The sequence below is a fragment of the Thalassophryne amazonica genome, chromosome 9 (genome assembly GCF_902500255.1).
Source record: "Thalassophryne amazonica chromosome 9, fThaAma1.1, whole genome shotgun sequence".
Taxonomy (NCBI): domain Eukaryota; kingdom Metazoa; phylum Chordata; class Actinopteri; order Batrachoidiformes; family Batrachoididae; genus Thalassophryne; species Thalassophryne amazonica.
Window position 1 is genome coordinate 89,370,233 of NC_047111.1, and position 19,957 is coordinate 89,390,189.

Consider the following 19,957-nt stretch of genomic DNA (forward strand, 5'->3'; position numbering starts at 1 on the left):
AAGATTGTGGCAGTCAGTAACGGTTACTTTTTTAGACCAAGCAGAGGAAAAAAATATGGAATCACTCAATTCTGAGGAAAAAATGATGGAATCACCCTGTAAATTTTCATCCCCAAAACTAACACCTGCATCATATCAGATCTGCTCGTTAGTCTGCATCTAAAAAGGAGTGAACACACCTTGGAGAGCTGTTACACCAAGTGGACTGACATGAATCATGGCTCCAACACGAGAGATGTCAATTGAAACAAAGGAGAGGATTATCAAACTCTTAAAAGAGAGTAAATCATCACGCAATGTTGCAAAAGATGTTGGTTGTTCACAGTCAGCTGTGTCTAAACTCTGGACCAAATACAAACAACATGGGAAGGTTGTTAAAGGCAAACATACTGGTAGACCAAGGAAGACATCAAAGCGTCAAGACAGAAAACTTAAAGCAATATGTCTCACAAAACGAAAAATGTACAACAAAACAAATGAGGAACGAATGGGAGGAAACTGGAGTTAACGTCTGTGACCGAACTGTAAGAAACCGCCTAAAGGAAATGGGATTTACATACAGAAAAGCTAAACGAAAGGCATCATTAACACCTAAACAGAAAAAAACAAGGTTACAATGGGCTAAGGAAAAGCAATTGTGGACTGTGGATGACTGGATGAAAGTCATATTCAGTGATGAATCTCGAATCTGCATTGGGCAAGGTGATGATGCTGGAACTTTTGTTTGGTGCCTTTCCAATGAGATTTATAAAGATGACTGCCTGAAGAGAACATGTAAATTTCCAGTCATTGATGATATGGGGCTGCATGTCAGGTAAAGGCACTGGGGAGATGGCTGTCATTACATCATCAATAAATGCACAAGTTTATGTTGATATTTTGGACAATTGAAAGGATGTTTGGGGATAATGAAATCATTTTTCAAGATGATAATGCATCTTGCCATAGAGCAAAAACTGCAAAAACATTCCTTGCAAAAAGACACATAGGGTCAATGTCAATGAGCAGATCTGATTTGATGCAGGTGTTAATTTGGGGGATGAAAATTTACAGGGTGATTCCATAATTTTTTCCTCAGAATTGAGTGATTCCATATTTTTTTCCTCTGCTTGGTCTAAAAAAGTAACCGTTACTGACTGCCACAATCTTTTTTCTTGATTTCTTATAGTGTTTCTTAAAGCCAGAAAGTTGCCATTTGAAATGACTTTAGTTTTGTCATGTATGTGATCTGCTTTTTTTCTACAAAATTAAACAACTGAATGAACATCCTCTGAGGCCAGTGATTCCATAATTTTTGCCAGGGATTGTAGAAAAGCAGAACACTATGTCTGTTGTTTACGATGACAAAAGCCTTTTCATTTGATTACAGATGACTCTTAAAGAACTATCATCTTAAAATAGAGACCTAAGAGCAAACAAACAGAAACCCTCACTTTTAAACCACTTAATCCAATTAAGGGTCACAAGGGGGATGGAGCCTATCCCAGCAGCCATGGGGCGTAAGGTGGAGTACACCTTGGACAGGACATCAGCCTGTCGCAGGACCACAGGACACATTCACACCCATACGCACAATTTAAAGTTTCCAATCCACCTAACCTGCATGTCTTTGGTTGTGAAAGCCGGAGCATCCAGAGGGAACCCACACAAACGCGGGGAGAACACGCAAATCCACACAGAAAGGGCACAGGTGGGAATCGATCCCATGACCTTGTTGCTGTGAGGCAACAGTGCTAACCACTAATCCACCATGCTGCTCCAAAATACAGACTATCAAAGTAAAATTATCTCCTCTTGAAGACACTTGACCAGAATCATTTTCCTTTCATGCACATCTTCTACCATTGCGTGACATTTCTTTGAAACACATAAACCAGTTTATGAAGAGTTGTGCTCATGTCAGTGTCATATAATGCATCAATTAAACAAAAAAGTCCAATTATTACCTCTTTTTAATCAGAATTATTTTCTTTCATGCACATCACCACATGGTGTGCCACTGCTGCTGTGGAAAGTTTCATGGCACTCCACTAAATGGTTTACACACACACACACACACACACACACACACACACACACACACACACACACACACACACACACACACACAGTGCCTATAACACACCGACATACTTAAGCTTTCAAACATATTAATCTACACCATTTTTTGGGGTGTGGGGGTTGGAAGTCAGGCTTTTCCTGTATCAAAATTTCTAAAATTATCCTCTTTAAACTCAAATTGAGAAACAACTGTCAACAACATGATATAAAATATATTTACCTTTCAATATAACACAAGTAAATCATGACTTTTACAGACACTTTTCTTCAGACAAGTCAGGGGATAGAGGCATGAACATTTCCAAGTCACTAACTTCTCAAAAACTGGGTGACCATACAAGAAGGGTGTCTTGGTGAGTTAAGCCACCAAAACACACAACTACTGATGGAACTGAAGTCTTCCATGGATGTGACTGGAGAGCCTGTGTACAGAATCTGTTACATCACTGGACACAGCTTCATGGAGGAGTGGCAAAGAGCAGTCACATGAGGAAACCAATCAGCTCTCAGTCAACCATGCAAAATGTACCTGAATACTGAAGTCTTGTTTTTCAGAAAATCCTTCTCCACTCCACCATGTTTACGGTGCATCTGGAAAGTATTCACAGCGCTGTTTTTCCATATTTTATGGTACAGCCTTATTCCAAGATGTATGAAATTCATTTGTCCCGCTCAGAATTGTACACACAACACCCACAATAACATAAGTTTTATTTTTAGATTCTTGTAAATTGTTTAAAAATAAAAAATAACTAAGAAATCGCATATACGTACATACGTATTCACAGCCTTTGCCATGAACCTCAAAATTGAGCTCAGCTTCATCCAGTTTCCACTGATCCTTGAGATGATTCTGCAGCTTAATTGGAGTCCACCTGGGGTAAATTCAGTTGACTGGACATGTTTTGGAAAGTAAATTCAGAGTGGTGACACAATCATGCATGTTTGGCCAAAGTGCCTTTGTGACCATCACGAAACAGTGTTATATGACTGCAACTTTATTTTTTTTGCATGATTTTTGTTTCTTTCTTGAGCGGCCTGTTGTTGGCGCTCCCAAATTGCTGCCAATCTTATCTCTGTCTGACTAGGGCTTAACTTGAGGCGCAAAAAAACAAAACAAAACAAAAAAAACAAAAAACAAAACTTGCACTATTCCCAGGTTCTCCAACTAAAGCCAGAGAATTCAACTCTGTCAGAGTTATCATGACTTGGTGGCTTCCCTCACTCATCTCCTTTTCACATGGTCACCGTTTTTGAGAACTGCCTACTCAAGACAGATTTACCACAAGAGTACCATACTGTTTGCATTTCTTAATGACTGTTGTTCATGTATCCATCCAACTTCACTGAATTACTTTCTTTAAATGCTGTGAAGAAATTAAAATATGTTAAAGCACAAAGGTGTGAATACTGTTTCTAGGCACTGCTAAATCTGCAGTATTATTCATGCATTTTGCAGTTGCTTTCAGTGAAAATACAGGTTTTTTTTTTACTAGAAAACTCAAGTCACAACTAGAATTATGCACTTAGAGAAATCCACTTTTAATAAAAAACAAAACAAAACAAACAAAAACAAACATACAATCAAAACATTGCGTATAAAATCAATCACATTTATTCCACCGATAGAGTAGAATGCTACAGTTTGTCATCGATTAATATGGTGGTTATCTACTATATGAAAATAAGATTCCAACATATGAAATCATGTTTTTTTTTTTTGGACTCAACCACAATCATCGTGAGACACCAGTTAATGTTGCGGCCGTTCACAGCACCAAAGACAGTGATTTGTGTCCATATGCGAGAACCTGACCCAAAGCTAGTAATTCTTCAGCCCAGGAAGAAGGAAAAAAAAACCCCAAAAAAACACATTTGTTTGTGAGCACCCAGCGCTGACGTGAGTATGCGCGAATGAGTTTCCTGACGTCTCCCGAATGTGTGTCTGCTGCAGATTCAAATCAAAGTAACAGTGCATTAGTGTTAAACATCTGCAAGACAAAATCCTCACAGCTGGTGTGCACGCAGGAATGCTCCAGGACATCTGACAAACACAAACAGACCAATCAGAAATCACAGCAGCTCCCAAAGCTTTCATAAAAATGACCCTTCTGTGACAGACTGTAGGATAGCGTGATGGAGACACTATTCTTCTAACCTGTGGTGAACCTGAATGTCACCATCACTGAACAAACTAACAGGCAGAATGGTTTTAGATCAACAAAATACAATAATCCCGTTCAAATGAGACCCTCATCTTACACTATACTACTACAAAGGCCGACAGCACAGTTCAAGCATTCTTATAGAGCGAGAGGGAAAAAAAAAAATCATTTAAATTCTGCTTCTCTAATCACTATTACTCAGCTGCCATGTGGAATACATAATGTGCAAATATTTGTCTTTTCCTCACTCATACCACATAGGGCTATACATCTTGAGAATAACTTCAAGCTCAATTAGGAGCCAAAGTGAATCACCACAATTTCCCAGAGCCCAAAGACGACATTTTCAACCCCCCCCCCAATTGGTCCAAAAGCAAATCCTGCCATCGGTGAAGCCAGAACTAGAGACAGTGCCATGATGAATGACTTCAGTTACATGAAAATTCTTCTCAACACTTAATATAAATAGTGTCATTAACTGTACCATAATATGGTGCAAAAAATATGCATTTCTCTATAAGTGTGGAGTTACAAAACTCAAATGTTTGGAGATCTGATCCATCTGGAACACAACCATACAAAAAACAAAAACAAACAAACAAAAAACAAAACCACACACAGTGACTTTAATAATAATAATTTTAGCAGCCAGTTGTGTCTGAGGATTACAGGAGGGAAAAGAGATTGGGAGGCAGAACCATTTAACATTCACAGGCAGGAGGAGGTGGTGCATTTATCGGACAAAAATCATACACCAGTTTCTGCAGGTATCCAGGTACTCTACTATATTACCATGTTTTGACCTTTGCTACGGGTGCAGCAGATGGTACGAATAATGCGAACATATGACTTACCTCAGAAAAAAAGTGAGAAATGCAGAAAAATACACACACTTCTATATAACAAATAATTTAAAAAAATTGATCAACTTGAGCTGTGCATTTCTTAGCGCTCAGCATGTTTTCAACCGCACAAAAAAACAAAAACAAAAAACAACACACATACACCGCTTTTGGCATCTCCAGACATTCTTTGGTGAGTGGGATAAGAACGCTGTGTAAAACATGAGGTGAGCAGAAAGAAGGGTACAGGGTTAGATATTAGGAAAAGCACAGCAGGAGGAGGAGGAGCACCGTGCATGAAGGCTCCTCCCACTGAACATTAAGGCCGAGGTGACTTCTCTGGATGAAGAAGATCCTTGTTGAGCACCAGCGATCAGTTTGGAAGTCATTAGCAGTTCCAGGAAAAAAGAAAATAATTTTTATATATTCACATGTGTACAAAAAAAAAAAAAAATCCCTGCAGTATTTTTCATCTTTAAACAAGTTTGTCTTATGGAGGTTTGAACCGGGAGAAGGGGAACCACGTGTCAGTGACCCCAGCCCATGAGGTGGCTAACTCGGGCTTTCTCAGTCATGCGGCGTACACGGCCTGAGCGGGACATGCCCAGGTTGAGGGGGTCGTCCTTCGTCCCGTCATCCTCCGAGTCGTCCCTGTATAGAACTGTCCTGCGGCCTTGGTTCCGAGTGTTGACCCTCTGAGACTTGCACTGGTTCCTCAAACTTTTAGCTGTTGCAGGTTCTGTGTGAACCTGTGCAGGATCATCATCCTCCTCCTCCTCCGGCTCCTCCTCTTCCTCCTCCTCCTCCTCTTCCTCTTCCTCCTCCTCATCATCATCATCTTCTCCCTTCACATTCTCAGGTTGTTGCTCTTCTTTCTCTTCTTCATCCTCCTCTTCCTCCTCCTCATCTTCCTCCTCCTCTTCTGGCAGCTGCAGTCGTGCTCTTTTTACTCCTTGTGCGATGTCTTCTCCTCCAGTGTGGCTCCTTTTTCCTGAGGTGGTCACCCGACCCTGAGACAGACAGGGTGCTTTACTGTAGTCGTGGTCGCCCCCTTCTACGCACTTCTCCATCTCAGAATCAGAGCTGTTCTCGCTGTCAGACGATGACGATGAAGACGACGATGACGAAGATGACGATGACTCTGAGGAGGAGCTGCTGGATCCTGATCCCACACTATGGCGCCGCCTCGAACCATTGGTGAGGTACAAGTTCCGTTGGTCCCCTGATGCAACACAAGAGGTTGTCATTTAATTATACCTTAAACAACTAAACTGAAAGCACTTGATCATATATATATATATATATATATATATATATATATATACACATATATACATATATACACACACACACACACAGTAGTGTTGAGAATAATAGTAGTGCTATGTGACTAAAAACATTAATCCAGGTTTTTGAGTATACAACCCCTGGCAAAAATGATGGAATCACCAGCCTCGGAGGATGTTCATTCAGTTGTTTAATTTTGTAGAAAAAAAGCAGATCACAGACATGACACAAGAAACACTATAAAAAAAAAAGGAAAAAAAAAAATTGTGGCAGTCAGTAACAGTTACTTTTTTAGACCAAGCAGAGGGAAAAAATATGGAATCACTCAATTCTGAGGAAAAAATTATGGAATCATGAAAAACAAAAGAACGCTCCAACACATAACTAGTATTTTGTTGCACCATCTCTGGCTTTTATAACAGCTTGCAGTCTCTGAGGCATGAACTTAATGAGTGACAAACAGTACTCTTCATCAATCTGGCTCCACCTTTCTCTGACTGCTGTTGCCAGATCAGCTTTGCAGGTTGGAGCCTTGTCATGGACCATTTACTTTAACTTCCACCAAAGATTTTCAATTGGATTAAGATCCGGACTATTTGCAGGCCATGACATTGACCCTATGTGTCTTTTTGCAAGGAATGTTTTCACAGTTTTTGCTCTATGGCAAGATGCATTATCATCTTGAAAAATGATTTCATCATCCCCAAACATCCTTTCAATTGATGGGATAAGAAAAGTGTCCAAAATATCAACATAAACTTGTGCATTTATTGATGATGTAATGACAGCCATCTCCCCAGTGCCTTTACCTGACATGCAGCCCCATATCATCAATGACTGTGGACATTTACATGTTCTCTTCAGGCAGTCATCTTTATAAATCTCATTGGAACGGCACCAAACAAAAGTTCCAGCATCATCACCCTGCCCAATGCAGATTCGAGATTCATCACTGAATATGACTTTCATCCAGTCATCCACAGTCCACGATTTCTTTTCCTTAGTCCATTGTAACCTTGTTTTTTTCTGTTTAGGTGTTAATGATGGCTTTCGTTTAGCTTTTCTATATGTAAATCCCATTTCCTTTAGGCGGTTTCTTACAGTTCGGTCACAGACATTGACTCCAGTTTCCTCCCATTTGTTCCTCATTTGTTTTGTTGTGCATTTTCGATTTTTGAGACATATTGCTTTAAGTTTTCTGTCTTGTCGCTTTGATGTCTTCCTTGGTCTACCAGTATGTTTGCCTTTAACAACCTTCCCATGTTTGTATTTGGTCCAGAGTTTAGACACAGCTGACTGTGAACAACCAACATCTTTTGCAACACTGCGTGATGATTTACCCTCTTTTAAGAGTTTGATAATCCTCTCCTTTGTTTCAATTGACATCTCTCGTGTTGGAGCCATGATTCATGTCAGTCCACTTGGTGCAACAGCTCTCCAAGGTGTGATCACTCCTTTTTAGATGCAGACTAACGAGCAGATCTGATTTGATGCAGGTGTTAGTTTTGGAGATGAAAATTTACAGGGTGATTCCATAATTTATTCCTCAGAATTGAGTGAGTCCATATTTTTTTCCCTCTGCTTGGTCTAAAAAAGTAACAGTTACTGACTGCCACAATTCTTTTTCCTGATTTCTTATAGTGTTTCTTAAAGCCAGAAAGTTGCCATTTGAAATGAGTTTAGTTTTGTGTCATGTCTGTGATCTGCTTTTTTTCTACAAAATTAAACAACTGAATGAACATCCTCCGAGGCCGGTGATTCCATAATTATTGCCAGGGGTTGTATTTCTTATTGTTACATGGGAAACAAGGTACCAGTAGATTCAGGTGTGAATCAGGTGTCCCCTATTTAAGGATGAAGCCAGCACCTGTTGAACGTGCTTTTCTCTTTGAAAGCCTGAGGAAAATGGGACGTTCAAGACATTGTTCAGAAGAACAGCGTAGTTTGATTAAAAAGTTGATTGGAGAGGGGAAAACCTATACAGAGGTGCAAAAAAATATAGGCTGTTCATCTACAATGATCTCCAATGCTTTAAAATGGACAAAAAAAAAAACAAAAAAAAAAAAAAACAGACGCGTGGAAGAAAACGGAAAACCACCATCAAAATGGATAGAAGAATAACCAGAATGGCAAAGGCTCACCCATTGATCAGCTCCAGGATGATCAAAGACAGTCTGGAGTTATGCTGCGTTTACACATAACGACAACAAGTCACGAATGCCACAAAGTATACATTCTTGGCCACTGATCACGAATGTGATGATTCGGGGCAGAGGCGTCAGGTGTCCTCAGGAACTGCTGCAACCTGTTACCACACGTTACGATTAATGGCACGTGTTGCTGGAGAATTATCAGGAACCATTACGCACGGTCAAGAATAGTGTTCCGCGTTGTTGCGCACTATTGCGTGTAACAGCGCATCGTTAAGTTCTGTCACGTTGTGAACGAGGTGAATTGTCTCCACACACACACACCCATATTCATCCAACTGAATTCAGATCGCTCCAGTTTTTCAGAAGAACTTTGTGACTGCATGCGTAGTTGGGCTCTGTGCCATGGAGTGGCGCAGAGAGGAGGAGACGGACAGAGCCAGATGTGTGGCTTCATGCGGCTCTCGTCTCGCACATTTCCCCAAACATCAGGCACATGCAGCAGGTGGAACACCTGCAGGAGCGCGCTGAAGAGCACTGAAATTAGACTTTTAGCCGACTTGGTGTCAGCAATCAAACTGAATGCAGTGCAACAGGGTTTAATTGTGCGCACGCTTCTTCCTCCGCCGGACTAGAGGAGGTGCAGAGATGTCTGGCTGCATGTGAGTCTCCTCTCGCTCCTCTGGTTGCTCAGACTCGTTCTCCCGCTCATTTGTTACAACAGAGCGTCCTGAGGAGCTTCAGCAGGAACTCTGGAACGACACTTGGAGCCGAGTTTAATTGTGCGCACGTGACAGAAAACTGATTTGTCGTGGCGCACAGTGAAATGTGACACCGCGTTACAAGTCGTGTCAAAACTTGACAGTTTGTGTCACTTCGTAATAACGCGTGACAGTTTGGGCTCCAAGAACCATCACAGTAACCACTACGAACGTTGTCACGTTCTGTTAAGGATCAATACTCATCAAGATGGATCAATACGCTCAGTTGCGACCTCCACGACGTGAGACGAAATGAGGGTGGTGTGTGACATTCGTGGAACATTTTTTGACAGGCAAAAACGAATATCCACGAATATCAAGAATATCATGCACCAACACGCACTATTAAGAAACCTATTCAGATGCGTTAAGTCACATTAAGAATGTCAAGAATGTGTCACGAATGACAGAAAAATGACATTCGTAACGCGTCTTGGTTATGTGTAAACGCACCTTTACCTGTAAGTGCTGTGACAGAAGACGCCTGTGTGAAGCTAACACTATGTAACACAATTTTTGTTCCTGGCTTCTACGTGTTATATTTCAATTGCGTAAGTCTAAAGTCTATGGAAAAATGACTACATTCAGCACAAACTTTGATTTTATTTTTTTTTACGTTCTAGAAAGTTCTAAAAGTTTCTTGAAATTTCTAGATAATTCTGGAAACTTCTAGAAAATTCTGGACAGTTCTAGCAGTTAAAGAATATTCTAGAAGACTACTCAGTAGTAGTGAAGGCGAATCGAGAATATTCTTGAAAACAAATTTCAAAATATCATTGTCCTGATCACAGAAGCAAAGTTTCTGTGGAATAACAGCTATTTTCTATTTTGTTTAAGGCATAACAGGTTAGGAAAACACACTGTGTACCCAGGAACAAAACAAAAGTAAAAATTTGTTACATAGTGTAATTTATTTGCAAGAATCCCCCGCAAAGTCCCTCTGTTAAATAAAAGACGTGCAGAAGAGGTTACAATTTGACAAAGAACACATCAACTGGCCTAAAGAGAAATGGAGGAATATTTTGTAGACTGATGAGAGTAAAACTGTTCTTTTTGGGTCCAAGGGCCACAGACAGTTTGTGAGACAACCCCCAAACTCTGAATTCAAGCCACAGTTCACAGTGAAGACAGTGAAGCATGGTGGTGCAAGCATCATGATATGGGCATGTTTCTCCTACTATGGTGTTGGGCCTATATATTGCATACCAGGTATCATGGATCAGTTTGGATATGTCAAAATACTTGAAGAGGTCATGTTGCCTTATGCTGAAGAGGACATGCCCTTGAAATGGTGTTTCAACAAGACAATGACCCCAAGCACACTAGTAAACGAGCAAATCTGGGTTCCAAACCAGCAAAATTAATGCCTCGCAGATGTGAAGAAATCATGAAAACTGTGGTTATACAACTAAATACTAGTTTAGCGATATCACAGGATTGCTAAAAAAGCAGTTTGAACATAACAGTTTTGAGTTTGTAGCCTCAACAGCAGATGCTACTATTTTTGTGAACACCCCCTTTTCTAACTTTTTTTTTTACTAATAGCCCAATTTCATAGCCTTAAGAGTGTGCTATCATGAATGCTTGGTCTGTTGGATATTTGTGATAATCTACTGAATCTACTGGTACCTTGTTCCCATGTAACAATAAAAATATACTCAAAACCTGGATTAATCTTTTTAGTCGCATAGCACTACTATTATTCTGAACACTACTGTATGACAATTCTCATTCTAGCAATAGTGACTTCATCCTTTCTTTCCCACCCATTTCTTCTACAATTATTTGCTGAATCTGTCAGTCTACTCGCTATTGAAAATAACTGCTTACCCTTGGTCTCCTGCTCTCAACATTTTTGTCATTTCTGCCTCCATACAATACTTGCCCTCTGCTGCTCTGGAAAGATTGATACTGATGTCTATGTTTTCAGTTTTCACAGCTTTTTGGCCAATCTATCCTCATTCTCATTTGTTGGGATACCTATATGCGCAGGGCTCCACATCAATGTCATCTCAAGCCCTTTCCTTGCCACATCTCTAACAGCCAAAAGAATGTCCTAAATGAGGTATTGCCAAATCCAGGATGAACCAGTCCCAATACTATTGCTAGCTGACACAGAGGCAATTCAATGTGCACTGTATTTCATAATATGCATTTAAGGGGGTGTTTTGCCATGTCATGGCAGGCGTGTCATATACTGCTGCTTTTTGGTCCTTTGTCAATCACACCTATGCTTTTAATGTTATTCTGCACAAGTGTTCTTCACATGCTCAACAATGAATAAGTAAGTTCAAACAAACATGTTCAAACAAAAACTAAAATGCAAAAAAAAAAGTTATGGCAATTTTGTGCAGTCTTCGTGTTCATTAATTTCAGCCTTAGAATGCACCAGAATGCATGAAATTGCATGAAAATTAAAAATTTTGGCAGGTGTAGTTCACTTTTCACATGTACGCCAGGGCCAGGATAATTTTGGTGGGGCCAATAACTTCTCAGATCTACTGGCCCTGTGGCCAACACGAAGTCTAAAAACTACAAGACACTCAAATGACCTGCAGTTCATTCATTCACATCACCTTCAACAATCACAGGGGTGTGGAAGCGGGGTACACTCTGGACAGGACGACAGTCTGTCGCAGGGCCACATACAGTCAAAAAACAAACAACAAAAAAAAAAACATTCACACCCGCACGCACACCTACGGACAATTTAAAGTTTCCAATTCACCTAACCTCCATGTATTTGGATGTTGGAGGAAACCGGAGGACCCAAAGGGAACCCATGCAAACACTAGGGAACATGGAAACACCACACAGAAAGGCCACAGGTGGGAATCAATCTCATGACCTTATTGCTGTGAGGAACAGTGCTAACCACTAAGCCACTGTGTTGACTGACCTGCAATTTATGGAAGGAATTGCACATACCGTAACATTAGTTTGGAGCTGGGAAGAAGTCAACTCATTGAGGGACAAACTGATCCAGAAAAAAGCACAGTTTCCTGCGGTAAATTGCAATAGAACCCCACCAACAGTACGGAGAACTTTAAAAGGGTCACGCACTACACTGACATCATTGCATGGCCCATGGAGTTACAGAGTTGTAGAAGCACAAATCAAGCTTTAGTACGAGGTCTGTTAGAAAAGTATCGGACCTTTTTATTTTTTCAAAAACCATATGATCTGAATCACGTGTGATTGCATCAGCCAAGCTTGAACCTTCGTGCGCATGCGTGAGTTTTTTCACGCCTGTCGGTTGTGTGAGCAGTAGTCCACCCCTCTCATAGGATTTTTATTGTGAATAAATGTCTGAACGATTTGGAGCTTTGCTGCATCAATTTTTTCCAGAAACTGTGAGAGACCTCCAGGTGGACACCATTCGGAATATTCAAATGGCTTTGAGGGACAATTTTATGGGGATTACACAGATTAAGGCGTGCTCCAGCCGGTTTAAAGACCGCCCACAGCTGCTGAGAGCGCACCGCGCTCCGAACGCCGATCGACAGGCTCAAACCCCGCTGAAACAACCAGATCATTTCCAACGTGAAGGCTTTGTTGATCTGGGATGTCATCTGACTTACACAAAAATGGTAGGAGATGTGGACATCAGTACTTTTTCGGCACATTCCACTGTTACAGGAGTTTTTTTCATGGAAAGAAAAGCGGACGGATGTGCCACCGTGCCATTCATGGCACGGCACAAAACCACCTCCGTGTTGGTCTCACAGGATGGCTTTGAGATGGCTTTCAGACGGCTGTCGGTGGGTTTTCAGTCGTGTGACTAACCGAGAAATTGTGGATGAACCTGGACATGCCAGAACATGTCCTGTGAGGCTTCATCACGGCGTTGCTTTGCGCCATGCGGCTCCACCGCGATGCGCGGAATTCCTCCGCACGTCTGTCTCAATGTGCCGAAAAAGTGCTGATGTCCACGTCTTCTGCAATTCCTGTGCTAGTCAGAGGACGTCCCAGATAAAACACAGTGTCCAGTTTGGAAATGAACGGCACATTCCACTGTTACAGGAGTTTTTGTCATGGAAAGAGGAGCGGAGGAATTCCGCACGTCGCGGCGGTGCCGCATGGCGCAAAGCAACACCGTGATGAAGCCTCACAGGACATGTTCTGGCATGTCCAGGCTCATCCACAATTTCTCAGTTAGTCACACGACTGAAAACCCACCGACAGCCGTCTGAAAGCCGTCTCAAAGCTGTCCTGTGAGACCAACACGGAGGTGGTTTTGTGCTGTGCCATGAGCGGCACGGTGGCGCATCCGTCCGCTTTTCTTTCCATGAAAAAAAACTCCTGTAACAGTGCAATGTGCCGAAAAAGTACTGATGTCCACATCTCCTGCCATTTTTGTGTAAGTCAGACGATGTCCCGGATCAACAAAGCCTTCACGTTGGAAATTATCTGGTTGTTTCAGCCTGTCAATCGGCGCTCGGAGCGCGGCGCGCTCTCAGCAGCTGTGGGCGGTCTTTAAACTGGCTAGAGCACTCCTTAATCTGTGTAATCCCCATAAAATCTTCCCTGAAAGCCATTTGAATTTTCCGAATGGTTACCACCTGGAGGTCTCTCACAGTTTCTGGAAAAAAATGATGCAGCAAAGCTCCAAATCGTTCAGACATTTATTCGCAATAAAAATCCGACGAGAGGGGTGGACCACTGCTCACACAAAGCCTGCTCACAGGCAAATGACGCAACCGACAGGCGTGAAAAAACTCACGCATGCGCACGAAGGTTCAAGCTTGGCTGATGCAATCACACGTGATTCAAATTCATATGGTTTTTGAAAAAAATAAAAAGGTCGGATACTTTTCTAACAGACCTCGTATTTTAAGGTACCACTCCATAGTGGACTTTGAAAAAAGAGTGACTCGATCAAATGTAAAAATTTTTTTATGCACATAATGCCCGGCGGTTATTTAAGGGAGATATTTATATTTTTCAGAGTTTTGACCCGGTCCTTACATGAGACAGGTCCCAATTCAAGGTCAGGCGTTTAATGAAGGAAATACATAACCCTAATTGGTGCTGGGGATTCCCCGTAGATCGTTCAGTGCGTCCTGACTGTAACTAACCCATTAGATACATAGAAATGATTTTGTCCATTTTATGCATATAGCGGATTTCGATTTTAACGGACAAAATTTGTTGGTCCATCTGAACCCATTATATGTGAGTTTTACTGTATATGTATATCTTTATCAGTATGTTTAGACCAGTGGTGAGCTGTTCATTTTACACCAAATCCTTCAGAGCCACCCTCCACCAATTAATTGCAGGATCACATAATGCAGTATCACAAACAGACACAGGGATATATACCCAAAATCACTGCCATCACAAGCAAAAACAACAACAAAACAAACAAACAAACAAACAAACTTGAAACATTGAGCCAAATTTACTCATATGACCACCAACCAATGAAAACAAATATCAATCATGAGGACCTCCCCCCCTCCCCCCCCACACACACACATACATCATTTACACCAGCAGCAGTCTAAATCAAGCACTAACCAACAGCCAGTAATGATGCATGAATATTAATTTCAACTTAGCAAAGCTGCTCATCACTTGAAATAGCATAGATCATCTTCCTTTCTATTATTTAATCCGATTGGCTAAAGAATACGGCAACCCAATTTCTTTTAACAGTGGAGGCCTCAGAGAAGATTATTCAGCACCTGGAGACAGCAGGGGGAATCTGGCTAAATGAGGCTCTCATCTATATGAGCTGATCTAGAAACAGCACAGCTCAGGGACAACAGCAATGAAATTTCACTGCTGTAAATAAGTGCCAATAATTAATGAAATAAGGAATGATTTTTGTAATATACCATGGAACAAATTAATGAAATATTAGATTAGAAAACAAATGTTCTCATTCTGACAATATCTAGATCAGCACAACAGCCCTTTCTGGCCGTGACGACCCACCTGTGGTTTAGGTTTAAACTGTGTAGCTTGTGATACCTGACTTCTTCGTTGGTGTGGCGAGGGTACAGGTCGCCCGATGTGGTCTGTGGTTTGTGTTCTCACTGCTCGTCTCTGAACTTGGTGAGGAAGGCTCCGTGTCGTCTTCCACTGCTGCACTGCTGCTACTTTCCTGAGCTAAAACAATAAGATCAAAACATGGAGCTAAACATCAATAAAACATCACTATTTGATATTATCACTTTTCTACTGGCTGAAATTTGGCTTGCTGCATTATTGACAAATGCAATTTCAAAACCACTTTGATACAGCACAGAGTTCAAATGATTTCTTCAATACCTATAAAAGAAAACAACTCTATCCAGTAAATTCTCCTACTGCTGTGACACTGTAGTAAAACATGCACCTCGCACCCACAACACTCCAGGTAAACAAAATAATGTCTGAGAGGGGAAGATGTAACTAAAGAATGTCAAGAAGCTGCTCAATGACGTTAAGACATTTCAGAAATAAATCTAATCTTGCTGTTTAAACTTATGTTTGATAAAGTTAGCTGTCGAGAGCAGTAAATCCAGCGAGCCACCTGTCACAATACTTCACCAGAAAACGTGCTCACATTAAAGCGCTGACAGAACAACCTTGTTACGCTAACAGAGATAAAGACTCAGTTCCTGCTAATCAGATTCTGATCAGTTTCCATCAGTAATACTGGAGGAAATTACAACTTGTGTCAGGTCGTGTTCAGAGAAAATGATGCAGACATCTCCAGCAGAGTAGACAGTTCAACAAGACAAGAAAAGGTGATTTTATAAAGAAATGCAAAGGAAAAGTAAAGAGTAATTCTGAGTAAACACTACTTTCCATGTGCCTCTACAACAGCGTTTTCCAACTTCTGAAGAACATCCAGATCCTAATTCACACCATTATACAAGCAACTCACAATTCCAGGTTTCATTGAGGTAAAAAATGATTATTTTCAGAGCAGTGAATACGTATGTTGTACCCCCCCCCCCCCCCAATACACACATTATTTCTCTTTTTGTGTATGTCACAAAATAAACTCTTTCAAATGTTCCAATAAAATCTGATGTAACACAACACAAGTAAAGTTTAACTCATATGCTAATATTCAATAAAATTTTTCCGCGAATCTGATTGGTTAATCATGTGACATATCAGGCATACTCGTATAATATCTGTGGAACGGTGGCCAAAGATGTATTAGTCCGCGCCCTGACCGAGGTTCTGATGAGATATCATTACTGTTGAATGTCATTTCTGCCCTCTTCGTGCAACAGCGCATGCACAGTATTGTCGGGACGTGGCACTGTCGAGATGAACAATTCATTAGAACCCCAGCTGTGCACGCTGCTAGCTGTTAGTGCTGTTAGCTCAGAGTGAGAGAAAGCTGCGAGCCGCTGCTGCCACCGCCAAAATGGGTGAATTTGAGATACTGCACAAAAGTATTGATGTGGATTCTGATACAGAATTACTGTTTCACATTTGATGGATTTTCACATTTGATGGATTACTCCACACTCTGACTGCTGTTGGAGAGACGCTCGCTGCTTCACGGTAAGCCAAGCCGACCAAATTACCTACAGAAAAATAAACCGTGCAAAGGATGGAACTGGATTACAATGGGAATAACCCCCTTGTGTCTGATGATGTGTGGACGTGGGGCATGCTGTTACACCGTCGAACATATCCCGTTTTCCATAAAGCTATTTTTTACTGTCTACGCTACGCGTCGCCAGAAAGCTGTATGTTCGAACCGTATACCCCCAGCATGAATGTCCGCCATCATCAGACACAACAGGGTTATTCCCTAAATATCATTACACAAGTATCAAGCCCTTTCCTTAGGTTTTAGATCATAAGGAGAAATCATACTAAGAAAGCCTCACATGTGCCAGCTGAGCTGTGATAACACGAATGTGGTGAATTAACGAGGGGCGGTTCAGAACCAGCTGGAAAAGTTTTAAAGTTAAATTCAAAATAATAATAATCCTAATAATATTCGTAATTATTATCCATCAGAAGTAGTCTTGGTGAGTATTTGAAGCATGTGCAGCTGGACCCAGAAGGCGAGACTTAATTTAAACATCTCCCCTCACCTGTGGTTTGAAGTTTGGGTAATGATCGAAAGAACAAGGTCATGGGTACAAGCAGTGGAATGTGATTCTTCAACTGGGTATTTGGACTTAAACATCCGGAGGGACTTGGAGTAGACCTGCTACTTCTTCACAAAACTGAAATGAGCCAGATGACGCATTTGGCATCTGCTGAGGATGCGGGCATCCCCCAAACCGGTCATGTAACAGGGAGACTTCCAGGCACGTCCAACTGAAAGGAGGCTCTTAGATAGACCCTGAACACGCTGGAGTGATTATACTTCCAGGATGTCATGGAAACACCTAAGGATCTCCCAGGAAGAGTTGGAGGATTTAGCCAAGGATAGGGAAGTGTGGGGTGAGCTGCCTGGTCTACTGCCACCTCAACCCGGACAAGTGGAAGAAAGAATGAACAAACAGACAAACATGCCACAAAGCTGCTGCACATTGAATGGAGCGGTAGCTACAGCGTCATCAACACAGACTGATTAGTGTGAACCTGTTCATCATACGCCTGATACTGATCAATCAGTACTGATCTTTGCAATCAAGTTTCCATATTAAAACCATAAAAAAGAAAACAAAAGAAAGAAAAAAAGGCATATTTCCTCCATCATCGTGAAATGAACTCAGCTACTGGCACAAAAGGTACAATGTTTCCATAATTAATGTATGTGCACAAGAACCACTTCTTGTAACCCTGCAGAGAAACTCAGCTCTAAAACACACAATAGTGTAGTCATACCCTGAAAAGGTCTCTGGGAGCAAATCTTGGTTGAGGTCTGGGATTGTTTTGGCTTTGACACCTTCCTGGGCTTGTGCTTCTCTTTAGAGCTGGATGCAATAACATAAGAAACAAGATTTCAGACTCATTTCAGCACACCTGCAAACTTCAGCGAAATATGTAAGCAAATTACAATGAATGCAGAAAATGTTAAATAATTTCAGAAGCTTTGTAATTTTATGATTTGTAATAAAGAGGGTAATTTGATAATTTGTGACAGAGACTTGGTACCTTGGGTTTGGACTAACAGGTGGAGAGCTGCCTCCGTTGTGCAGCCTCTTACTGTAACTGAGTCTCTGACGAGTTCGCCGTTCATTCTGAAGGGCAGACTTGTAGTCAGAAATGATGGAGATGATCCGACTTTCAAAAAATGCAGACAAGCTGAGGGTCATGGTGTAGATCTAAACAAGAAAGACGAAAGGTGAAATAAAATGAAAAGGCCTCTGATGCTGAAATAGACTGTAACCACCATAAGAAGAGAAATGTGTCAAAGTCTACATGGAAACAGAGTGTACTGGGTTTGGGGCCGCAGACTTCACCTGTGACTTCTTGTTAGGTGTGTATGCTTTAGAGTTGCTGAAAATGAGTCGGATGTCTTTGGCAAACTCCATCGGGTTCTCGTAATTCCCTGCAACAAGCGTCTCTGACACTGTACCTAGATCCATTGGCGTGTCGATGATATCTCTGTAGTCCTGAACATTAACCAGACAAAACAAAGAAATGTTTATAGTTTTGAATCATACTTTTTGGTTCCAGTGCTGTGAAATTTCTGCCTATTTCATATGATCATTTTACCGGGTATTCAAAGAGATCCACAGGCTGCCTGAATGGTTCTGAATCTGAAGAGACGATCATTTTACGCAAAAGCTGTCGACACTGACCTCGCCACACGGTCACATCCAACACCACACCACGTTTACTAGAACTGGATCCGCCACCCTGACAGAGAAAAGGTATGCAAATACAGACAGATCAAATTTTTACTTTGAATTTTAAAAAATAAATGCTTTTTAACTATAAATCAGTTTTACACACACACACACACAAACACACGGCCCTGTGATGGAATGACAAACTGTCTGTAGTGTATCTGCCTCTTACCAAATGTATGTCTTAGTGCACGTGTAACCCACAAGAAGCTTAAATTTTCTTTTGCATCATTCACCACCTTCACAGAGATGAAAACCTTTCAGTTTTCAAACTCTATTATGGTTCAAGATGCATTATTATTATATGGCTAAAACGGTACGTGCGCTCCAATTGGCTGATTTCAGGTCTGATATTTTTCCATATCAGACCGTTACCATGACAATCGGTCCAGATTGCATATCAGATTTGCAACTTTGTTTACAATTTTCACAGCACAAAATGAAACAAAACAAAAAGCGAACAAAGAAACTGAAGGAATTAACAGCAAACGAGCTCAAAGTGGACGTGCAAAATAAAATGAAGACCAACAAGATGAAAACACAACTCCCAACAGTCAAGAACAGATTGAAAACTTCATTACAAACCAGAAAGCTAAAAACACAATTAGAAAACCCAAAGTCGGACATGAAAATACTCCATAAATGTCTAAACAGCATCGGAATAAATACACAGATTGAAAGCTTACCAGGTAATGACCGGATCATCTGTTAGCAAGTTCTTCATTGAAGTGAAGAAAGCGAGCGGGTCTGATTACGAGTCTAAAACCGTCAGCAGCTTTCATATTCAGGCGATACTGTATATATATATATATATATATATATATATATGCGTATGTAATAACCATATAATAAATTATGAACGATGCTTGCTCTGTCTGGGATATCAGACCTCAAGTGTTTTTTGCAGTCAACACCTCAGTCTGA

General features: G+C 41.1%; 1 protein-coding gene across 2 annotated transcripts in view; it reads right to left on the reverse strand.

The window, feature by feature from the left end:
- Nucleotides 1-3,590: 3,590 nt before the first annotated feature.
- Nucleotides 3,591-19,957, reverse strand: part of brwd3 (bromodomain and WD repeat domain containing 3) — a 70,195-nt gene continuing 53,828 nt past the window's right edge. Inside the window, exons 35-41 of one of the 2 annotated variants that reach the window (XM_034178729.1) lie at nucleotides 18,900-19,043; nucleotides 18,644-18,796; nucleotides 18,336-18,505; nucleotides 18,066-18,154; nucleotides 15,246-15,383; nucleotides 5,866-6,290; nucleotides 3,591-5,826 (exon numbers count right to left, since the gene is read on the reverse strand). In XM_034178729.1, the coding sequence (XP_034034620.1) occupies nucleotides 5,596-5,826; nucleotides 5,866-6,290; nucleotides 15,246-15,383; nucleotides 18,066-18,154; nucleotides 18,336-18,505; nucleotides 18,644-18,796; nucleotides 18,900-19,043 (1,350 nt within the window). In that variant the 3' untranslated portion in view covers nucleotides 3,591-5,595. Of the gene's footprint in view, nucleotides 6,291-15,245; nucleotides 15,384-18,065; nucleotides 18,155-18,335; nucleotides 18,506-18,643; nucleotides 18,797-18,899; nucleotides 19,044-19,957 lie in introns of both variants that reach the window. The other variant, XM_034178727.1, reaches the window with a different exon arrangement.